The following is a 24,508-nucleotide window of genomic DNA, read 5'->3' on the forward strand; positions in this document are numbered from 1 at the left end:
ATTATATTTCTACACTATTTGCTCATTTTTTAGCCCAGTTTAATATTGCAACATAAAAGGTTTTTCATCCTATCACTAGAACCAGGTGTATGTATGTGTGTCCCGTAGTGTTTGGACCCTTTAGCGGATTTCCAGCAAATGCGGAAAGAGACAAGACATGAATATTTTTGGTTGTCTGAGGAATATTTTTTGCAGAAGAATGTATCTTGAACGACCAAATGGCATTTTTTTTTTGCTTTTTAGGGGATGCCTTTCTTTCTTCTCTGCCCTCAGATCTACTCAGATGGAGCGTTAGTTCCAGCTGCTTCTGTCTGGCACTCTGAAAGCCTTCTCTGAAGCTGCAGGTTGAACAGGGGATGGGGCAGCATGAGAGGAGACATGAGATTTGGCCAGCAGCACCAGTAGCCAAAAAGACCGCAGTAGCTGAGCCACTGGGAAAGCACTCAAGCAGAAGCACGATGCTTTGGGCAGCCAGAGAGGGACCGAGGCTGGCAGTCAGCAGACTGGGACGAGGGTTTGTGTGGAGGCTGACCTGGGGTGGGGACGTGGGGCACTAGGAGTAGAAAAAGGGTTGGGAAAAAAAAGAGCTTTGGCAGTCATCATGGGACATTTCCTCGCCGAGATAACTCAAACTAGGGGGCTAATATGAGGAAAACAGTGTAAGCACAGGACTGCTGCACTATGCCAGCAGGACAGCATCCTCCTTCATGCTGTCAGAAATAGGGTGCAGCAACCATCAATATAGCAGTCTGCATGCTGCTGCCCAAAATACCCCACGGAGAAGGGAAGAACAATTTAGTTGCACAATACATGTTGATATAAAATTGAAATGTTACCACAGCTCATTTAAAAGCAAGGAAATCATAAGGAAACAAACACTCAGCAGAACAGGCTGAGTTTTTTTTCTCACAATTTCTCACAAACTCATGTGCTCATTAAGGTTCATGTTTTCTCCAGAAAAATCAAGAGTAGTGGTGGCATCCAAGGGCCATATGGTAGCATCAGTCAGAGCAATTATCTATTCAAAATCCAGTGTAACAAATCCTACTTATTTCTAGAACTAATAGGAACACCACTGGGGTATGAAACACAGGAACTTAAATGCTGATATGAGACATGTCACTCTTCTCGGAGAATGTTGTAACACCACTGCCAAAGAAATCAAAAGGAGAACTATTTTTGTCCTGATTTTAGCCATAAGGTTTAGCCTATAAAGTTTTAAGAAATCATTAAATAGCTACTTCATTTAGATGAGTTATTTAAGTGTTCTGAATCAATAATAAAACCAGATAATACAGACAGCTGCCGCTCTGATACAGTTTTAAAAAGGTTTTTTAATGCAAAAGAGAAACTGGATGCTTCCTAGAAGAGGATGAGAGCAGAAAACTTGAAAATCTTTATAAATAATATACATACACACATACATATGTGTTTCTATATGCATATATGTATATGTACAGACATAAACAGATCAAGGTTTAGATTCCATTCATACAATAATTAATCCACTTCTTCTCCCTCACTTCAAGAAATGTAAAACCAGAAAATTTTGTCTTTTATTTACCAGTACTGGAAAGAAAGGAAGCTGACAGGGGATGATATCTAAAATTTAAGGATCCGGACGCAAGAATTCACATTCCTTCCTCAACCAGGAAAGCGCTCTGTGCCATTGGGGGGACACTCTATCACTAGTTATAAGCTTGCAATATTAAACTTTAAAAACCACATGCTGTGAGAAGCCAGTCAATGGACTCCTACATGAAATTAACTGCATATTGTGTAGTGCGGTAGATGAGACCTCCTCTGTCATGTAGCAGATCATTTAATACAACTGTCCTGGGACTTCCCTTTAGATATAAATTATGTATAAATAGGTATCTAAGCACTATTTAGCTTCTTGCACCAGTCTATCTGTCATACGTCCTCCTCCAGTGATCAAAAGACTAAATCAAATTTCAGAGTACTTCAGAGCTGAACTGTAACAAGTAACTATTTTTAAGTGCCAAAAATACGCAGTTCTCTTATAATTTCTTTTACTAAGTGATTTGATAATTTCTGCAAAATGATAAAAAGATAAAAATGACCTAATGAAAAAAAATTCTGTTAAATTAGCTCATTTTTCTGTATTCCAGGAAAAAACTTATTTCCAGAAATACCACAGTGCTCTTAAGGTAGTAAGTCCAGTAAGATAAAGGAGTAAGGTGATACAAGCAGCTCAGTATATGGATTTATCAGTGCTGTGTCATTTGGTTTTACTCCAACAACTGAACTTACTCCAGGTAAAGTGTCACAAGCACATCTGGACATTTTCCCACAGATGAATCAAGTTCCTGTTTGCAGCTGGAAATCAGGGCTGTTCCTAAGAGTATGACTGAAACGAAAATGCCCAGATAACAAGAATGACAACCTTCATTTTCACTTCAGTCCTGTTCTTTCCCAATAAAAATTAAAAATGCTTGCACACAAACAATACAACACTTGTATTCAGTTTACCTCCACTAAAAAGGACAAGGTGTAACAGATTAAATAGTTACAGAAACACCCAACGGCTGCCTAGTATACAATTAAATTTTAAATAAGGGAGAATAAACAAGTCACTTGAAAGCCTTATAAATAACCTGTGATGCCATCCAGAATCAGCTGAGCTGTAGGCATCATCTGCCCCAACCATGAGTCAGCTTGAGTCAGTTCAGTGTACTTTTATGGTACTATCATAGTCAGAAAATACAACTCTTGGCAGCACGAAAGAAGTCTCTGAAATATGGAACAAGTACTTGGTGGGAAGGCATTCTCTACTATAAGCTGGCAATGAAATTAGTGGAATAAATAAAATGCCAGCATACTTAACATTTCTGTCTCTTTATTTTTAGCCCAAACAGGGGACTGAAATCAAAGCATAAAATGAAAGGCAAATCACGTGCTCTCAAGGCCAAACAATTTGAAACTCTTCGTGAACTGTTTCTTCTGCACAGCAATTCTCTGACTGTGCAAAGAAGTTCTATGGTAATATGGATTCAGTAAACAGGGAACGCTTCCAGCTGTTTGCGTCCCTCCTACTCCCAGTATGCATAACATCCTGGCTGGTAGAAGTTATATTTGTGTTTAAACATGATAAGACTGATTTATACTAGAAGAATGTTTCTGATCAATCATTCGTGCTGAATAGCCAGTGACTAAGTGGAAATGCTTCACAGAGAGCACTGCCTAAGAAGAACTGAGTAAGAAGTTTATAAAACCTCAGGACATGGCCAACAGTCTCTAATCTACTCAGTAGACAGCACACGACTTCCTGTAACTGCTTACACTGGGCACACACACATTTCTTCCAGTACTCAGAAGAGACCCAGTATTTGTAATTATGGAACATAAAAGGTAGGGAGGGTTTGTCGCACTTAATTTTGCTAATGAAAAGTTAGCTACCAACTACAGACTGTTTATTACAGTCAACGGAGAGAAATATGAGACTTTTCAGGCACTTATCTTCAGACAGCATGAATCACTCTATCTACTGACTATGGTATCAGCCTAGAAACTAATTAGCTGCCTCTGGCTGAGATAGAACTCTCCAAAAGTTTGGTGCTGTCTGACTGTAGGATGGATCATCGGCTGATGTTCTTTGTCAAACTGTCAATAGTTATGCATCCAGTGGAGCTACAGAAACCAGCAGAGGCAAAGATCTGCTCCTAGGTCTTTGCCAATTTTACAATCCAGTGGCCTGAGTACAACGCATCTGCTTTTGAGAACTCCTTGCAGAATGGTTTTATAGTGCACAAATAAATATTTACACCAGTAAAATGTTTCTCCTTTGATATTTGAAAAAATAATAAAGTGATTGAATTTAAAATAAAGTGTTAGTCTTTTACAATATTTTAATAAAGAAAACCTTAAAGGGGGGGGGGGGAACGACAAAAAGGCTACACTGTATTTTTTAAAAGACCTGCATTGCCAGTAACATCAGAGGGTGTCAAATTATCAAAATGGATATGTTTCAAAACTAGTTTAATATTTACTGTTAATCATGGCTTTTAAACTTACTATGTTGATTCTGCTCAGACAATGAAATGACACGGGCCCATTTTAATTTATGGTTCACCTGTTATCTCAGTGCTGTGGCATCTGAGAGAATTATTTAAATTGAATAACACCTTTTCATTTTACAGCTTTTCACAAAGTTAGCATTGCAGTACTTTATTTTAAGGCACTAGGAAATTTATTAATGTCACCTCAGCAATGTTTATGTAAACCTACAAAACCAATGTATAAGTATTACTGCCTTCAGTCAAGGCCAAATTTCTGTTTATAACCCCCTCTTATCTATTATATAGCTTTGCTGTGTTTATGCATCAGGCTGAAGACATCTAAGAAAATCATCTTCCTGAAGCTGTATGTTTTCCTTTGGAAAGCAAAAATGGACCCACCATTTCCAATAGTGTAAAACTAAAATACAAAAAACAAAGGTAAAATAATTCCTGCAACCTCCCATCCTTGGGGAAAGGCCTTTGAGCCATTAGAGGTATCCTTGGCTTTTCTAACGACAGCTTAGTAAATCAGGCTACTTTATGAGACTGGACTACCTCTGTTCACATATATTTGATAGAAACTTATTAGCATTTGACATTTTCCAAAGCTTTGTCTATAGCAAGCAGACTCCAATCCGGAAAGGCAGCAGCTGAGCAGAGTTTTCTTGGAACCTTCAGGTCCATCTTCAGAGGATGTTGTCAGACTCCACTGCCCTTAAAATTAATCTTTCCTGAAGGGGAATTGGGAACAGATGAGTGCAACTAGAAAGCGTAAACACAAAGGCGTAGGTGCCACTGGTGAAAGGGATAGCTCAGAGTCCACACCACGGACCAGAATGAGGGGACTGTTCCAAGCAGATGAGGAAATCTGGAGGGTCATAGATGAAAATGGGGAGGAGGAAAAGGAAGGGCAGGGTAAGATGGAATAACAAGTTTTTTCTGTGATATAGGTACAAGCCAAGCAAAGAGAATTAAGATTCACATTTACTAGTTTGAAGACAGTTTAATTTTAGCTAAACCTCAGCTACAGCAGAAAGGCAATGCCACATACTCAAGTATGTGGTTACAGAAAATACCACAGATCCTGAGTAAGCTGTGAGGCAAAAGGCTGAAAGCCAAATGCCTTTCCACCACTGGAGCAATGGGACATCCAGCATGGCCTACATGTGCATTATCCTCATAGTAACTTTAAAATATTTTTTTAACATGAACTAGACCGATAAATTCACTTCCTTGCGATGTTCCACCTCATTCTTTTTGAGCTTTTCTAAAAATTGCTTGTGAATCTTTCCATTATATCTTAGTTCATTGACAACTATCTTTTCACTTTCATTCCTTGCTGGTTCATTACACCCAGCTGAAATGAGAATGGAACTTTGTGTTTGTAACAGTTATAATGTCAGCTGTGGCCAGAATATCCTGCTGCCAAGGATACTAGTGCACTGCAAAACTTTTTGCTGTAGTTTCACACCTATGATTTAATTAATCATGTATTTCATTTAAGAGTCTGCACCTGCAGACAGAGAAACTGAATTCTTCTCTTAATGAGTCCTGTGAGTTACACAGTTACTGTTGCAAAATACTGTAACTGCTGGCAGAGTCATAAAGATGGGAAGAAAAGCTGGGCGAATAGCACAACAGAAACTCAGAATTGCTTTGTATTAGCCTCTGCTTAGATGACAAGGTAGTGGGATAAATCAATACTCAAGTAAAACTGCTATTAATGTCCAGACATAACCTCTTATTCTTAAGAACATTTATGACGCTTGTGCTGGAAAGAGGACAATATATGGGGATCATTGAGAGTGCGCAAGTGAGAGATTTTGGCTGTAAATCACTGGCATCTTCATCTAAACATCATTACTGCCAAAGCGGTTTAGATGTAAGTCTAGGAAATAACAAAAAAGAGTCAGTGAAACAGATGATTTGAAGAAACGCAATCATGGGAGTAAGACCAGGTGCATAGGAATGGGGAGGATAAATTGGGGGTTTCAGAACAATCTCAAAATAGGACTCTCTTCTACTTGACAGAAATGGTATTATAAAAATATTATGTTCTGCCTTTTTTTGCCATTGTCTTCTATTAGAACAGCCAATCACCTTATACAACAGTGATTCTATTTGTCCAATTTCCTTTCCCAGAGGTACCATTTCTATTTATTGCCTTCAGACTTTATTTGTCCTGTTTCTTGCCTTCTAGTCTTGCTTAAAATCTGCTGTTTTCCACATTGCTCCTCTTTCCCCTATATACCAATGAACATAAAATCTGTGCTTATTCCTGGTCTCATGACACAAGACTCACTGCTAGTAGGTTGCTTCCCCCTCCTACTTTTTCTGAAGCAGATGATATCAAAATCCTCCTTTCTCATTCCTATCCCTCTTCTCCTCTACAAAAGTCTAAATTTCAGTAATTTCATGCAGTAATAACTACTGCATAGAGCTTAAAATGTTGCTGCATGCCCCTCACAGCAAAACTGAGATGGAAGAATTCTGCAAAGCAAAGCTCTCACAACCCTCCTTGCACACGTCTTTGGGGGCAGTGGAATTCATTTTTTCCCCAAATGAGCAGGAGCTGCTTGTCTAAGCAGTGGGAATCCCCTGAGAAGGAGGGAATGGAACATGTGGGCATGTGATCTCAGAGCCTCACAGAATAAAAGCAGCACATGGTAAGAATTAACTAACTGCTGAATCTCAGAAAGTTATTGTAAATTCAGAATTATCATCCTTTGGGGATATTTCTAATTTCCCATAGGCATCTTTTCTTGGGTAATTAAACACTAAAATATCTTCAAGCCTGAAGCTTTAAAACCAAGTGCTCTACAAAACATGCTTTAGTTCAAGCAACATAAGGAGCTGGTGCAGAAGTTCTCTCCCCTGTGTTATCATGATCATAAGTGTTTCCTTTGAACATAAAACTCAAAGACTTTATTGTCCTCACTTAACTCCTACTCACTTCCTTACTTTGGAACACAGGAGGAACCTGTGCTTCATGCTTAAGGATGAAAAAAAAAGATTCCTGCCTTGCTTACTGAGAGTTGAAATATAGCATTTCTGCATAAAACAAATGATCTTCACAACAACATAGGAGTCACACAAAACAGCTTTGGAAGAAATACATCCATGTGACAAACAAGAAGGAATGTGTAAGCTAACGGCAGCAGGGAAAACATGGGACTGTAACAGCAACAACTTAGTTTATCCAGACATATGCACACAAAGAGGAGAGGGTAGCTTTGCAGGTGAAGTAAATGCAGAGAAAGTCAGAGGAAGACAGAAGGACCACAAGGCACAGTGCAGCTGTAAGAGAAGCTGCCCTTCAGCCCCTCCACCCGAACAGCCCGCTCCGTGCCCATGCAATGGGCATGGGCCAGTCCCACCAGAAGGGCCCCGTGCTCTGGCTGACCTCTCCTTTCTCCTTGCCTGACAGCCAAAAGGGGACAAGTTGCTTTTTAAACACAGGTGAGCTGATGGAAGGGCTTGGTGGACTCTGACCTTTTTAGGCTCCTGCTAGACACAGGACTTTTGATTGAACAAAGTAAAGATCTAAGTGTTGATCATAAACCAGGTGTTAATATATCAGGCTGATTGCGGCTCAGTGCTGAACGTTGCTCTGGCAGACAGGAGGCAAGTCCAGCAGGTCATTCAGTGTCTTGCAGCCAGACAATCTTGGAGAGCAAACCTTTGCCCACAGACTACAATCTACCACAATCCTCCAGCTGGATGTATCTGTGACTCACATCACTCCAGACCTTGTGTGCAGCAGGAGATCCTCCTCCAAGGTAAACATACCGCTCCATATAATGGGCACATTGTATGTGACTGACAAGCTGCCAGGTTTGCTCACTGCCTGCCTCCAAAGTATTCCTTATTGTTCGGGAGAAGAGGAGCCAAATAAAGGCTGTTCCTGAAAGCAATTACCACAACCATTTAGCACCATCACATCCCATACTGAGCGACCCTATCTTCTAATAATACTTTCTGCACTAATCTTGTGTCCATGTCTAACAACTCCATCATCCTCTACACTGGAAGGCTTAGCCCAGCACTGACAACCTGCCAGGGGGGCCTCAGCACCGGCTGTGCCCCTCAGTGACTGCACAGCCGCTGCTGGAATAAAACAGCGGCTGCAGCTGCTGCTGCTCTGCTCTGAGGCCAGGCCAGGAAAACCCAGTGCTCCCGCCGTCGGCGCAGCCCAGGTGGCCGCAGCCTGCTGCGGTCCCAGGAGACCTGCCTTCTGTTTCTAGCTCCATTGCTATCCTTGGGAAAAATGACTTGGGCTTTCTGTTTTCTCTCCCACACTTTATCTGTGTTTTGTATTTAGACGATGATTATTCGCCTCAGGTTTATGATTTGGTTTTCTTTAGTTTGGAAAGAAAAATTATCTTAGGTAGGGTAGGAGCATTTTAAAAAGGTAGGAGAAGAAAGAGAAAGAAAGTACCCTGCCCTCAGTAACAAAGTGTGTTGGGAAAGAGAAGTAGTACAGAGAAAATAACAGTCCCTGAGGCAGAGGTGGGTGAGATACCTAGTACAGTATGAAGAAGTAAAGGGGAAAAACTTATATTAGTGGGTGCTGAGATTATGAAGCTGCCCAGTGGGGTGCTCTGATGGGAGGCATTTAGGGGCTAACGTGAAAACCATGGCACTCCTCAGTGTGGCTCCAGTTGAAAAGTATCTCCCTTTACACCCTCTGCAAGCTTCAGGAGTGGAGTAGGAGATGATGAGGAACAGGGTGACAGCCTCCGCGCTGTGTGGGCTTTAGTAACTCGGAGTTCAGTGGCTTGGCAGCAGCATGCGGTGACTGGGAAACTGCAGCAAAGGAAATAATACCCTGATAACTGGTAGGAGCTGTTGCAGCTTCTCCTACCAACCAGCTCCTTTACACATGCAACACTGGACACACCAAAACCTGGTTTGGAATTTCTGGGTGTTTCTGTAAAAGTTATAATAAAACCTGTATCTGCAAGGCAAGCTGTGGCTACAAATTGATTCCTCCACAACACAATCTGGTCATACTGATAATATATGTTTCTATTATATATATATATAAAATGACTCACTGACAATAGGCCAAAGATTCTCAGACTGTGACCTACACACCACAGGTGCTCCACCAACCACTTCTCTTCTGTGATACCGGAGTCCTTTTTTGCTGATGGCTTCGATTAAAAGATAGCTAGACAGAATGAAAATATATTATTCAATGGGCTTTTAAAGCAAAACTCTAGTAGGTATGAAAGTTAATGCCATGTAATTAAATCAGATGTACCTACTAAGTAATATAATTTGCCAAATATACTGTAAACACTTTGAAAGCAATAACTAAAATACTAAGATATTTATTTTTCTGATTATCTATATGAATTTTTCAATAATATGATACACAAATAATCATAAACTGAAGTATATTACTATTTCTGCTAATATCTGCAGACATCACTCTGCCAGCTGTCCTGTGATGGTATATTCTACAGCACAGAAATTTACTTCTTACATTGTTCGCAGATAATGAACGTATGTTTCACATAAAACAAAAGGCATCCCTACCAAATGACAGTCTTTATTGTCTTCCAAATACAACCCAAGTATTAAGTACACATTAAAAATCAGGAAAAATGGTGTGTTAATTTAATGTAATTAAGCCAATTAAATAAAATCAGGTTAAACTAACTGAAGTATTATAATTCTGGTATTTTCCAATAACTATATGGGCTTGACACGTGCAAGTACTTGGAGAAAGAAGAGTTGAAAACTTATATCCAAATCCTACAACAAAGAACCACAATCTCTCAAAATCACAGAAAAAAGCAATAGCGAACACAACAGCAAATCCAGCAGTAGCAAACAAATCAGTATACATACTAAGTGAATATATATCATTCACAATCCCGTCTCCAGTGTCACATTTTCTCACCTATTTTCTGTAAGATGCAAGGATGTGGATTCCCAGAAATGGTACCCAAGCCTAACACTGACCCACACACTTCCTGGCTGCCTGCTCAAGCATGAAAACCTGTCTTTTTTTGAGCTCTTCCATGCAAAAATGTTCACTCACTCTCCCAGATGTCATGTATACTGCAGTATGGAGATGCTACATTAAACATTTTGACATCATCTGCAATTATGTCTGCCGGCTCAGACACCTCCAGCACTTTTTTCTGACATCTTTAGTATTTCAGAAGTGTTGGAAAATAACAAATGGCATTCGTACGCATCTGTACTCTCCAAAGGAGTCCAGAAGGCAGCCAAATAATTTTTTTCAGCTCTTTGGGAGATTTTTTCCTGCCAATTTCCTATTGCACGGCACAGCCACCCACTGGCAACTTGACACACAAATGTCTGAGCTGAGTGTTGGGTAGTACTTGAAGCACCAGTTTGTTAAGCAGTTTTATTTACTCCTCATAGCCTCACAATCTGAAGCACATTTTTGCCACCTCTTGTTTGCAGTACACCATAGTGGACTTCTGCTCACCATTTGCGTGTTCTGGCAACATGTGCTTTTTTCCCTGCAATAAGGAAGCAGAGAAGAATACCTTGGCTAAAAGTAATTTTTCTCCCCCAGTATTTAAATTTCTTACATTTTTGGCAGATCACTATTCCTCCAGCATTTGCTTTTATTTTGCATGGCATACATTTCCACCATTTCAAAACTTTGGTTTTATGGCAGCTTCTTTCCCTGTTCCTGGCAGTATTCATATTATATACTAATTTACCTGTTGAAACATATGGTCTCTGGCTTCCTTATCTCTGATTGTCAAAGTTATTTCTTTTCCACTTCATTTGTCCAGTGCTTGCTTCTGTTGAAGCTGCCTGGAGCAGCAGTCTACCATTTCAATCTCATTTTCTAACACCATGAAAACAGTTTTACCATTATAGTTGTACAGGCATTAAAAGCTTCTGCTAATGCAGCTATGTTAATAGACTACATCCTAAACAACTGCACTGCCCAACTGGAACATAGGGTTGAATCAGAGCCTGCGCTTGAGTAAGGCAGAAACATCATTAATTTTTTATTTTAAAGTGCAGCTAGAAACAAAGCAGGGGGAAAGCGATAAAAATTATTATCAGCTTGCAGCACCACTTGTTTAGTCAATCATACCAAAATAAGAACTGACAGCAGCTCCAGTGGGCACGCATAACCGCACAGCCTTTATGACTGCGAGCCCGTAGCTTGCGTTTCCCATTGCTCCTTACCTCCAAAAAAAGTGTCAAATGCCACTTTTTTTTTTTTTTATTTAAATGGGTAGCACCTCCAAGAACCCACTTTGAGGACCACTTAAAAACGCTAAGGCAAGCGCCGGACAGCAGCAGGCTCTGGCCAAGGGACCCGGGGAGTTCCACTTTTGAGCCTGGACCGGGCATCAGCGCCGTGCCAAGCTCACCCACCGCTTCCAGACTTCCACCGCCTCTGGAAAGAGCGGAGAGCCAGAGGGACGGCCGGGACCCCTTCCCCAGCCGCCCCCCCGCGCCGGGCCGAGCAGGCAGGAGCCAGGCGGCGAGGCGAGCAGGGGAAAAGCGCAGCCCTGAAAAACAAGCGCCGGCGTCGAGCGGCCTTTCCACCCCGGCGCGCCGAGGGAAACGCCGCCAGCCGCGGGGCGGCCGCGGCCCCTCGGCCCGTCCCTCGGCCGCGCACGGGGGCTGCGGAGCCGGCGGGCGGGCAGCCGGGGAGCTAATAAAACCCCACCAAATAAGGCGCTGGCGGTCGCCGCGAAGGGAGAGGGGGGAACCAGCAGGGGACGAGCCCCGCCTGGGGCAGGGAGAGCCCCTCCTTCCCGGCCCCGCCGCGGCGGAGAGCGCCTCCCCCGCCCGGGCTTGACGGCAGCGGGGAGGAATGTGTTTCCGGGGCGGGGAAAGCGCGGCCGAGCGCGGACCTTCCCCTCCCTTCCCTCCCCTCCCCTCTCCCCTCCCTCCCCCGCCGACGCCGGGCTCCCCCTCAGCAGCTCGGAGGCGGCGGCGGGCAGCCGGACGGCGAGCGAGGAGCGAGGCCGGGCGTCCCGCCGCGCCGCGCCCAGCCCGCTCCCGGGACGCCGGGGCGGAGGGGGAGCTTCAGTCAGTCAGTCAGTCACTCAGTCAGGCGGGCCGGAGCGCGCCCCCTGCCAGGAGCCGGCCGCGCCGCGGCAATGGCCGAGGTAGCGGGAGGACGGGGCGGGGGGGGGGGGGGGTTGGAGCCGGCCGGGAGCGGGCTGAGCGGTGCCCGGCCGAGCCCGGGGCGCCTCGGCTCGGCCGCGTCCGACGGTATCCGGGCGGGCTCCGGCGGGTGGGCTGGGGCGGGGCGGAGGGCGGCGAGCGCGGCTTCCCGCCCGTCTGCCTGCCCGCCCGCGCGAGGAGCTGCCGGCAGCGCCCGGGAGCCGGCGGGGCGCGGGTCCCTCAGCGCCCGTCCCGGGCGGAGGAGGGGGCGCCTCGCCTCCCCGTCGTGCCTGCCCCGCCGCCGGGGCGGCGTTGCTCGCATGGGGCCGGCGCTGCGGGTGGGAGGGAAGGTGTCGGGCCCAGCCTGCGGCTTCCTGTGGCGGCGGGACGGCGGCCTCGGGCCTCCCGTGCCGGGGGGGGGGGCAGCCAGGCCTTTGTCCGCCCGGGGCCCGGCCCAGCCCGGGCCGCCCCGACCCTTCTTCCCTCTCGACGAAGGTGGCAGGCTGTAGCGGTGTCCCGCTCAGAGCTGCCCTTGCCGCCCGGAGGTGCCCGGGGTAGGGGCGGCACTAGGCTGGGCAAAGTTTCGGGCGGCTTCCCCGGGAGTGCGTGGGAGGGCGGGCGTCCCCCTCAGCGCCCGGGCCGGCGGCGGCAGCAGGGCCGGAGGGGGAAGGCTTGTCTTCCGCGGGAAGCGGTCGCTGGGGAGAAGCGAGTTACGGGAGCGAGATGGTGAGGAGTGAGGCAGTGTAGGAACTTGAATATCGAGATTTTTGACCTGCACGTGTCTGCTAAAAGTAACCATTAAGAGCGGGGTACGTGCACTGTTTGAGTGACGGCGTGATCGTACTGCAGCGTTTTGACCGCTCGATGCATTCAAATTTGTGCGGTTTTTGCTCTAATTAAGCTGGCTCTGAGCCTTTATAGCTTGCTATAAGCTTGTGTCGGGCTGGAAGTGGGAATGTGAGGCCTCTGTATGTGGACTGTTTCACGTGGAGATTTCTGAAATAACTTACAGCAATAGGAGCGCAATGTTTTGTCTCAGATTATTACCTTCCTATACTGATGGTTGGAAGGAAACATGAAGTGATGGGAAATTCTTTCTGAATCACTGTTTAGCCCATGTCAGATGTCTTCATCTTATGGAATAAGTGTCTGACTGCCTGTTAGAGTCATCAGGTAGTCTTTGTGAGTATTTTTCTTTATGAAAAACAGTTGAACAGTGTTCTTGGTTCCTTGTGCATTTATCCTTGGTATAATACAACAGTCCATTCATGCCAACATATATAAACATACCTGTTGGGTGAAAATGTTGATTTTTCTGGTAGATTTGCCATTGGTGCTACAGTCCTGTTTGTGCCAAGACACACAAACCTTTAGGAGTAAGGATTGTCTCCGTTCGGATTAGTGGAACCGCTCATGGCTAATGCTGCACGTGTGCTTAAGTGTTGAAATGGAGCAGGACTTTATGTATGTGAAAACAGATTTAGATAATCTACTCCTGGTGTATTAATCATTTGGTAGGTGATGGTGATAGGGTGAGAAAAAGCAGTTTGCTATTATGAAATGAGATAACTTGGTAGCGGCTTTTTTTTTTTTAAAGAAGTATTGTACTACTAGAAAGATGTAAATTAGACTAAATTAAACAAGACTTTAAAAGTAGTGAAGACGTTCACTGTCCACATCCATCCCAGTGATGAAACTGATGATTCATTCTCCTGTCACAAAAAATATTACTTGCCTCTGGCAAATGATTAAGTAGAATTCTGCAAGCCTGCTTAAGGCTATATTTATAAGGGTTGCAAAAACAGTGAGCCATTGGCAATAGGTAGGCAAGATGAGGCAAGTTTAGGATGTGAACACCTTCAACTTTTGTCCTTTTCAAAGATGTTTCAGCTGAAAAGTGCAAACCTGACAGGCACGCAGAGTGAAATCTTGCCTTAATCAAAGTTGGAGCTGGTAAGTGCTGTGTCTGTTTGCCAGCCACATGATAAATGAAGCAGACTTCAAAATGAAATGTCAGCAGTTAAAAATCTGGTGTTCTTTGTGTGCACAGGCAGGGAGCTCATTCTCCTCTGTACATTTGGTCATCCGATCTGCATCATGTTCCTAGCTATCCAGTCTGCATTGTGTTCCTAGTTATGCCCACCCGTGTGAAGGACTGATTTGGAGGGATGCAGGTTTCTCTGGAATATGCGTGAATTTCTTGATGCGAGTGCAGAATTTTAGTGTTTTGTCTTGAGTTTTAAGTGACTCAAGTGGTTAATCTTCTACCACTTCCTTTGGGAAGTGATTCCCACAGCTGAAAACAAACTGTCCGGAAACTTTTCCTGCTGTTCTTTCTTCCTCATCCATGATTTCATTCTTCTGCTCTTAACCATCCTCCCTGTACCTCTCTTGGGGTAGCTCTGCTGTGGTGCAGTTTTGTAAAGAGCTCGTTTGCTATAGCAAGCGGCTCAGGAAGTAGATAACTTGGGTAGCAGAAAGGCAAGCTCGGGGAGAGTGATGCAAATGTGGGGCGGACATGTGCTATGTTCTCTGTTGCCCTGAATATAATTCCCTCACTGCCACTGGTATGAATGCTCTTCAGTTTTTTGTAAATAGTTGTCACGCCTACCTTTCTAGTCAGTCTTGATTTAGTTGTGATGTGAAGTACACTTACCTTGTGGTTCTCTCGGCCCTCTGATCAGCCTGCTACAGGCTTCATGGCTGTCCGTGGCTCTTGGTAGTGCAGCCCTCAGAAACCATTCTGGTTGCGATTGTGGCAGGACTGCTGTTGAACAGGGTGTTGAAGTACCTCTTCTTGATGGGACCCTTTTTGTAAGCCATTTTCAAAGGCTGTCGTTGGCACAGGCTCCATCACCGTTCCCTTTCCTTCTAGTGGACAGACATGTAGAGTCCCTGCTGTTCCTCTCCTGCCTGTGGGCCACGGGTCCTGAGCTTCTTCAGTGCAGATCTACTTGTGATGCCTGGTGCAGCCTTTGCTGATGCTACCATTGCACATAGGGAGCGGATGCGTGAGCTGTGCTACCTTATGTTTGTTCTCCATTAGTTGCACCTACCACATGACATGGGGAGTGGGTTTTGGGGAGGGAAGAGTAGAGGCTGGAGATGGAGCATTGCTGGCCATTGGTATAACTGACCTCCTTTTCCTCCCCGCTTCTTTCCAAATATGTTTCGTACCCCTTTCACGTGAGAGAGACTATTAAAATCAGTGAGATGTTGCAAAACTGAAGTTAAAGCAGGCAGGGATTTTCCTAATCAGTATTAACTGTAGCAAGCTAGCTAGCTTTAAGATTGCTCATGCCTCCTCACATGGCACTTGGAAGAGATATTGCTTAGGCAGATCCAGAAAAGAGGGAATCCAGGCTTGGCAATAGCGGAGCCTATTCTGCCCTCATTTGCTTTTCTAGAACTTCAAATGATTTATTTTTTCCAACTTTTTTTAGGATGGCAAATCCCCTTGGCATCCTTTTAATTCTTAGGAGCGGCAGTCAGCCCTCTGAGAGGGAATCCTTGTTGGGAGTGCCTTTCTTTCCTTTTTTTTTTTTTTTTTTTCTTTTTAAGCTTCTCGAGATCTATTGGTAGAGCTCATAAAGCAATTACATAAATAATTCTTTAAAATGTAATTAAGGCAATATGTAGTTAGATTTATTTTGGAAGTGTCATGTACTATTCCCCTGTGACTAGATTTTTAAGTCATCTGCTATATTCCGTGCCCTGTAGAAAATTTCCTGTCTCCCAGCAGCAGAAAACTTGGAGTTAAGTCCATGTTTTCCTACCTCTTGTCTCCCATCTGTCTTTATATCGCTGATTCTACAAACTGTTCCCACTTGCTCTACTCGCCTTGCTTTGAAGGCACTTACTTGTAGTAGCATTCTCATTAGCAGTTATAATATTGCTGGTTAAGATGACTTGAGATTGTTCAGGCTTCTGGTGTGTGTGTGTGTATGGGTGTGTTTTATACAAACACGTGCATCTCGGAGCTTTACAGGAAAGTGAGTTTTTGCTGTAGGGGAGAGTTAGCTGTTGTTTCGGAAGAGGGTGTTTGTTTTTCAAGAGGGAATGTCACAGAATCATGAACAAATGAACAAATTCTGTGGCTTTGTCTCCTGGACAGACGCTGGCAATATCTTGGTCTGATTTAAGGCTCCTTTTGTGTCAAAAAGCTGGAATTTGTTGGTTAGTTCTAATGCTGAATAATGTTGTCATTTATGGTGGCCAATACGATCTCCTTTTTTCTGTGTAGTTCTTCCTTGCTCTATGTTGCTGTATTCTGTTGCCAGCTTTCTGAAAAGGATGATGTTGCTTGCCATGCAGTAACCGCAGTGGACCACAGTATTGACAGGTATCTGTCAGTTGTTGTGGTTATGGAGTTTCTTGGGTAGCCTACAAAGTGATTTTTGTGTTTACCCACAAATGGGAAGACAAATTCTACTTTTTTTTTCTTTTTTTATTCTAATTTGTCCAGCGTAGGCATGGCCCAGTAACCTAAACTGTTAAAACTGTAAGTCAGGATAAATCTATGACGAGACCTTTCTCTAAACTTTCTTCTCTCCCACCATGTGGATTAGTAGTGTAAGTACCAGTAGAAGGTATATACAGCTTCATTGTAAGAAACCATCATGTGCTTTAGCTGTGTTTGTAACAGGCTGTATGAGTTTCTAGCCCAATTTAAGATGTGTGTAGGCTTGTTGAATAGCTTCTATTGGGAATATTATGCAGAGAAAGTGAAAATTCTGACTTCTGTGAATGAAAAATGAGACACTGGGCACCTTGTTATGCATCACTAAATAGTACAGTTGTCTTTTTCAGTACTAAGGGTGCTCTCTTTAGCAGAATGTTGTTATTAAACATCCTGTATTTTTGTAATAAACACCTTGTTTTACTTTTCTATTCTTAGACTAATCAGAGTGGTTAGTGGACTTCTAGGCTATCGTAGTCTTCTGTTAACAGATTGAAGATGTTCACAGAGATGGTAAAGGCACTAATTTAGTACAAAATGTGCACACAACCAAGCATATGGTAGGGAAAGTAGTGTGGTGAGACTATAATATTAACGTTTTCTTTTGGAAAGGGTAATAGGATTCCTACCTGAGCTGTAATCCTCTTTGGGGTGTCACTGAGTAAAGGCTCTTTAATATATTAGAGTGATATTTTTGTCTATATCTTTCTCAATTTCTCTTTGCAGTCAGCTGCAAAAAGGGTTATGAAATATGCTTTCTGTCTTAAAAGCAGTTTCATGTGCTTTCTTTCTTTCTTTCTTGTCCAACAGCAGCAGCAAAATATCATTAGTATTCTTGTGGGTTTTATTAGAGGGGGAAGTTTTGAGTAACAAAATTGAGGCTAGAATCTTAACTTTGTTATTGCTAGTAAGAGCTAAGAAGATACTGGTGTTTTCTCACCATCCTTTTCATTCCTTTCTTTCTCTCACAGAAAAAACCTCTTGCGTATCTTTGATAAATTAATGCAGTTCTCACGTTCTGCCAACAGATCATTAGCTTTCTGTTTATAGTCATTTCCTCTAAACTTCTAATTTGTAAGACCACGTTTAAGTGCAGATTCTTCTTAAAATGCTCATAAACTGTAACACATACAATATCTAGTGCCAGTATTTTCTCCCTTCAAAAGATCAACATCATATTTGCAGGTCATTTATTTCCAATTCTTGTTTTGTACAAGATTACTTAAGCTTAACTCAGTCCTAGTTTTGACTTAGCTCAGTTTTAACTTCTGCTCTTGGTACATTCTAGTGTATAAGCAGGAAGGAGAGCCATTGTTTATATGGATTCTTACTGTATTAAACTATAAATTTCTGTGTAGTATACATACTGCATACAAGTACTCACATGTTGTTGGTTTTCTGTTATGGTTATTAACAAACAACTTTTTTGCCTTTAGAGATGTGCAAGTAAAGGCACTTTTGATGTGGAAGCTGAACAGAAAAAGTGAAAGCTTTCTTCTTCTTTTCTCATCCTTTGTGGTAGAATGAAAAACAATAATTATATATTGGGCTGAACTGAAACACTGAACTTACCCTCATACAAAGATGACTGATTTGTGGTTATTTAAAAGAGGAAAAAAATAATTGTTTTTAGATTAATTTAGAAAGAGTCAGTATTTCACTTAGGAAATGGTGCTATTGTGAGTCAAAGGTAGTATCTTGGATATTAATGCGTACTTCATCCCTGAGGTCATGGTTTTGAAAAACAAACCCGAGACTGGGATGTCTGGTTTGGCATAACCTTGACCCTGAAGTAAGTATTGAGATAAGGATGCAGTGTGGCCTTTCCTTTTTGCGAAAGAAAAAGGAGGATAAGCTGTCATTCTCGGGTTTGTTCATTTTCTTTGGTGGAATTGTAGTTTAGTGTGTCTTAACATGGTGCTAACCTGAGGCATTGGCACCAAAGAGTCATGTCTGCCTCTTGTGCAGCTAGCTGCTCTACGAAACCCTTTGATCTGTCCTCATCTGCTCTGTCTCTCTGTAGGCTGGCAGGACCCACAGGGAGTGATCTGTGGCCTCGCGCTGCCCTAAAGCAGGATGCTCTTCCTGTGAGTTGTGGGGTAGCCTGAGCGTCAGGAGCATATCGGGGACTGTAGGAGGTCATTTGAAGGACTTGGCGTTCTAGTAGCTTGGCCAGCATCCTCTGCAGATTCAGTTGCTCAGGTATTAAATTGGGCAACATCCAAGCTCTGCCTAGAGCCTCAGCTGTCTGGTTTTCCAGATCTTAGGTAAAAGGGTTTTGTGTGAAGATGAGTACAGCTAAAAGGAAAGCCTATTTCTGAAGTGGAGATAAATACAAAAGAATGTAATCTTTTTGATGTTAAATAAAAAGTACTCTCCCAGGGATCAAAAGATGACACATTTTAGTAGTTGGTTATCATTAAATTGGGATTAAATTTTGCATCTGGATGATTTCTCATATTATTACCATGTCTTTGATAGTGGAGTGACTGAAGACTTTGTGCTTGTCCAGTCAGCAAGTGAAATGCTCCCTCTCCTGATAATAAAAAGGAGAAATGAGGAAATCTTTGCTAGCATCGTCCACAAGATTGACTAGGGTAAGCAAGGTTGATTATGTGCTGCCAGTGTGTTCTGGCTGGGTTTTTTTCTTATTACACTGACGTTTTATTTTCTTGTGTATTAGGAAATTAGTTTTGGTGGGCATAGTATACTCAGGAATTACCTTCTCTGAGGTTCCTTTTTCATTTTTGCAAGGGTTGTATTTAGTGTATGTTAATGTGCTCACATTATGGTGCTAGCTAAAGACTGTCCCGATGCTGAAAGGCATACTGTAGCCTATCTGCATAAAATGCAAGGCTTGACAGTTTTTTGAAATGTCAGTTTGCTGGTTTTGTGTCGGAGTAGATTAAAAATCTGTCAGATGTGCATGAATGTAACCTATGTGCATTTCTAAAACATCTGTAAGTGTAACATTTTAGGGGATAACATTTGTTCTTTGCTTTTACTGTACAGTTCAAAAATGGGGAATATTTTTTTGGTGCTGTTTTTGTCATTTATATGCAAACACAAATCTGTGTGAGAAATTGGTGTTCAAGAATTTCAGTGTAGTTTTTCCTGGGTGTGGACTTAAGCATAATAAAGGAAACAGCAAATCTCCTTTTTCGGAAGAACATACTGTACGTATCAGCTATAGGTTGTTTAAAATGCATTATAAAATTGATAAACATTCTTTTTTTTCCTATGTATATGTTACTTCCCTCCACTACAGATGTTGTTTATATAACTTTTCAAAGGCTAGACTAAAATGTTACATAGCCGTGTTGCTGATATCACCAGTTCCAGTGAAAAACTCAAACTTTAGCATTAAAGAGTAACTATGGTGTCTAAGATTGCTGCCAGCATTTTTATCGCTGCCAGCTTACCAATCTGAAGAGTGTTTAGATAGTAATAAAAAAGCTTGCACAAATACTGGCTCTTTTTGGTGCATAATTCACAATGCAGTTTCACTTTCTAAATTAATAATGCCTGTATTTAACATGATTAACATTTGATTGTAGCTGGAAGCAATTTTAATACTATGTCTCTGCAGAGTTTAAAAGAAAAAAATATCTCACTCATAAGCGATAACTCAAAACTCTGCAGTAGACAAGTGGTTTTCAAATTTACCTGAATTTCATATTTCATAAAATGTTCCTGTGACCATTGAACCATGAATTCAACTAAAAATGTGTTTTATTTTTGTAGGAACATGGCTCTGCAGCAATTTATACCAACGTAGGTCTTAACTGTCCCTCCTGCCTGTAGCTGTGCAGTCTTGCCATCTTCTTTGCATCAGCATTGGAAGTCATAAGGCTGTACAGTAAGTCATGAAGTAGCTGATCTGGTTGAAAAATAGCTTGGCAAAAAACTAATTTTCAGCTAGATCAGCTGTTTCAACTGGTGGACCACATGCATTATTAGCGACACGCTTCAGACAAAGGGGAGGAATAGGAAAACGTGCAGCTCATAGCAAGAGGAGTGTGGGACTGTGGTAGTCCAGAGATAAGTTGGCATAAACTGCTGTGGAACCTCACAGTATCTGCTTGTGCATGCTTCAGTGCTCTTCTGACTCAAGTAGTCCATCTTAGCTTGCTAGATCAGGTGAGAAATAACTCAGCAAGGAGTTATTGCTCAACTTCTACTGTCTCAGTTAAGAGGTAAAAGTATCAGCCTCAGTTGGCACCAGATAGAAGAAGGTTGCAAAGCGGGGAATTTTAGGGCCCAGAGAAGCTGAGCTGTCTCTGTTCAGTAGTGGCAAACTGGTAGATCTACTTGACTACTTTGAGAAACCTCATCTTTTATTATCTTTTGCAGTCCTCTTAGAAGCAGCCTGCAGACTCCAGCCTTAAAATCCTGCTCTGGAAAGTACCAGAAGTATGTTAATAGGCAGGTTGTTCAGGCAAGGACTGCTTTTTATAAAGTACTTTGTGATGGTTCTGTTTTGTTGTTTTTGTGGGGCTTGTTTTGTTTTGTTTGAAAAACAAGACAGACATCCTTTAAGATTGAAGTAAATTTTTTTCCTGGGATTGGTGAGCTTTTTGCAAGTGCTCAAACTTCAGGATTAAAATCTGGATGAAGTCCACTGTTTGTTTCACTGTGTGCTTATACCTAGCCAGTTATCACTGCCATTTTGAATTAACAATCATCACTAGTTACATATATATATTAAAAATACATATAACATACATACGTAAAATTAAATATATAGAGAATTAAATATATATTTAAAAAATCTCACAGATAGATACAGAGTTATAACGCTGTATGTAGTTCTGTGGGATAACCCGTTTTTTATTATTTCTGCTGTTCATTTTCCTGACCAATTACCTGATGTTGAAAGTATGTTGAGGATGAGAGTTGTTTCAGTACAAGTCTCGCTCTAAATTATGGTAGTAGTGAATATTTTAAAAAACTTGCAATTAAATATTTGGATACTATCTGTAAACATTATTCTATGTACTTGCCATTCAAATCCTGAATTAAATTTAAAATAAACAAAAAAAAAACAACCCGAAAAACCTTCAATGCTTTGTTCTTTGTTTGTCTTAATTTTTTTTGGCCAACTAAGTTATTCTAATAACCTATTGGAAAAAATAAAAATAAAATCAGAATAGTTCCCTAAACTGGCTAGCTGTGTTACAGAGCATTCATAAGCAATTCACCCAAGGCCAGCAGAGAAGGAAGGTGGGCCTGTGACAGCCTGGATTTAGGCTGGTTTAGCAGCACTCAAAGAGCCCAGTGTATAATTTCGGAGGTCAGCCAGTCTGACAGCCACCTGCCACTTTATAGAAGCTGTTTCCTCGGCACTCCTCTGTTCATGTGGAGATCTGGTTCAGTTCACTGAGACTTACAGAAAGTGAGTTTCAGTGTGATGGGGAAAGGGATGACTCAAGGTGTTGCTTTGCCAGCCCAGCAAGCTGAGCTGCCTCAGGATGGTGGGGAGGGAGGTCCATGAGTGGGAGCACAGGCACAGAGGTTGCTTTTTTGGAGGTGGGGATGCTGTAGCACTGCTGTTACTTTCAGCAGCAGTTGGCTTTCATCTTCATTTTGGTTGCTGAAACTGTACCCTGAGTGTTAATGATAGCTACTGGTGGGTGAACACTGCCATGTAACAACAGAGTTTCCGCTGAGTTTGCCCTTTGCGGTGTGCCAGCTTCTGGCTTCCTGCAGTACCTGCAGCAATAGCCAGCGAGGTGTTTGCAACTGTTTTCTCTTAAAGAAATAGATGAATGAGACATTGTATTAACTTAAATTCTTTAGCTTTTTTGCTTAAGAATGTCCATGCCTCTGTTCTGCTTTTCCTTTAACAGAAAAGCTTGGATTAAGGTAAGTTTAGCCAGATGTTGTGACAGTCGTGGATATTACTAAGGCGGTACAGCCTTGGAAACATCAGTTACAGTCAGCTGTGTAAGAGCTATATTTATATGTTTAACTAAACTTTTCATTTCCCCCTGTGTAGATGAATGTGAGGTTTAAGTTGCACAAAATTAAATAGTCTTTTTATGGGAGTAGTAAGTGGTGCAGAGTGTGTGGGAATTTAATACTACCACAAGGAACAGACACCCGTGTTTCCTACTAGAATGGCTTAAATTGTTATGTGGCATTCCTAATTGTAATCTGTCTGAGATGGAAATGCTAAACTTAGCCAAGAAGTCCTGTAGACTAGCAAGACCTATGTAAACAAGCTAAATATTTAATTCACACTCTCCCCTGCCAAAAAAAAAAGGTCACATTTAAGCAAGAGGAGAAATTAAATTATTACGGCAAAAATGACTGATGGGTCTAAAGGCATTTGAAAAGTGGTGAAACCACAGAGGTTTTTGGTTGGGTTTTTTCCTCTGTTTTAATCACAATTGTGTAAGAGGTGCTTGTAATAATGAAACCCCTGAAATACTTGTTATGGAAAAATGCCTACAGATAACAGTGAGATTGGGTACAATGAGAATTCTTACAGATTCATGGACACAATGTGCTTTGAGTCATTAAGGCTGTGATGGACTTGAACTACTGGAAACTTCTGCTGGCAAGAGTATGGAAAACTGCTATTTTTGACAGTGATGGTTTTAAGGGGGGGGGGAATTGGTTGTTTGGTTCTTAATACTTACATGTCCTCATTATATATTTATCCTTAAAGAGGAAGCTCTCAAGGTGCACGTGTATAGAAGCTGCTGGAGATACAGAAAATACTAGTTTCAACCACAGTATCGGTACCCATGGGCTTGGAGTGTTAGCTGTTCAGCTTTAGAGAGGTGCTGTCTTTGGGGTGTGCTTGCATGCTAGCATAAAGTGTATGAATAGGTTTTATTATTTTGTCCTTGCTTAAAATTTAAGGAGCTTCACAATGTCCTTGTAGGAATCCCAGCTTTCTGTGGGCAGGATGCACTGACATGGGATTTCTTAGCGAAAGAGGAGAGGGCAAGTGTATGGTGGTAGGGTGTTCTGCTTTTTTATTCTGTACTGTAGTAAGCACAATAGTTTGAGAGGTGTGGAGTAGCAAGAGGTAGTTACAAACTGGCTTTTCAGAAAAAGATGCAAATATTTTAGTTGAAGCTATGTATAAGCCATAGGTAATAAATAGTAAAAACATATTGCTGGTGTTTTAATTAGATGTAGCTGCAGGCCTCTGCCTGCTCTACTTGAGAATAAGTAGAGTTGTATTTCTCTCTTACTTTAATGTTGAACATTAAGCACGATACACCTGTTTGTTAGTCTAGTTTTCCAAAATACAGTTGTCAGAGTTTACCTTATAAATTGCAGTCTGTGGATAATTGCCCGGTAAAAATACCTAAATAAACCTATGTGGAAATAACTCTCATGAGAAAGAGCATCTCACTTGGCTCTTAAAACTGTTTCCTCTACGTGGTGCTCATACACAGGTTGTTTGTTCACATAAGCTGTGTCTAGGTACTACTTGCCTTTCAAGCATCAAGATGCTTTCCAAAGCAACTCCTAAGCTATGGAATCTTGGCTTCAAATTATGATTCAATGGGTCAAGAAAACATTACACAAATAGTCTCTTTGTCCACGTTAGGACCAAGCTAGGGACAAGGATGGTTAATACAGCAAAGTGTTCTTAAATTAATAATTATTGGTGGTATGGTAGTACTAAGGAAGTCTAGTCATGAATTGCAAACCTTCTGTTCATGGTGCTATGTGCATATACTATTTGAAAAAAGGTCCCTCCTTCAAAAGTGGTGCTGACTAACCAATGTTAGTCCTGCCTGCTCTGCAGTACACTCCGAAAGACATTAGAACAAAGGGAAAAGATCAAGGTTGCCCTTGGGGTTTGCTGACTTGACAGGTGAAGGCTCTTTGTCAGTGGCAGCATCTTCATGTTGTCCCTGAGCATCATCTTCTCATTCTTTTA

At 42.2% G+C, this 24,508-nt stretch overlaps 1 protein-coding gene and 1 long non-coding RNA gene across 5 annotated transcripts in view; one reads left to right on the forward strand and one right to left on the reverse strand.

The window, feature by feature from the left end:
• The window catches only part of LOC142039556 (uncharacterized), a 45,900-nt gene extending 34,216 nt beyond the window's left edge, over positions 1 to 11,684 (reverse strand). For all 3 annotated transcript variants that reach the window (XR_012652937.1, XR_012652935.1, XR_012652936.1), the window contains exons 1-2: positions 11,211 to 11,684; positions 9,077 to 9,192 (exon numbers count right to left, since the gene is read on the reverse strand). This is a non-coding gene — a long non-coding RNA (uncharacterized LOC142039556). The remainder of the gene's footprint in view (positions 1 to 9,076; positions 9,193 to 11,210) is intronic.
• Positions 11,685 to 11,887: 203 nt separating this feature from the next.
• ITGB1 (integrin subunit beta 1) overlaps positions 11,888 to 24,508 on the forward strand; it is a 47,074-nt gene continuing 34,453 nt past the window's right edge. The window contains exon 1 of one of the 2 annotated variants that reach the window (XM_075046235.1): positions 11,888 to 12,145. In XM_075046235.1, the coding sequence (XP_074902336.1) occupies positions 12,137 to 12,145 (9 nt within the window). In that variant the 5' untranslated portion in view covers positions 11,888 to 12,136. The remainder of the gene's footprint in view (positions 12,146 to 24,508) is intronic. The other variant, XM_075046239.1, reaches the window with a different exon arrangement.

The sequence above is a fragment of the Buteo buteo genome, chromosome 2 (assembly GCF_964188355.1).
Source record: "Buteo buteo chromosome 2, bButBut1.hap1.1, whole genome shotgun sequence".
Lineage (NCBI taxonomy): Eukaryota > Metazoa > Chordata > Aves > Accipitriformes > Accipitridae > Buteo > Buteo buteo.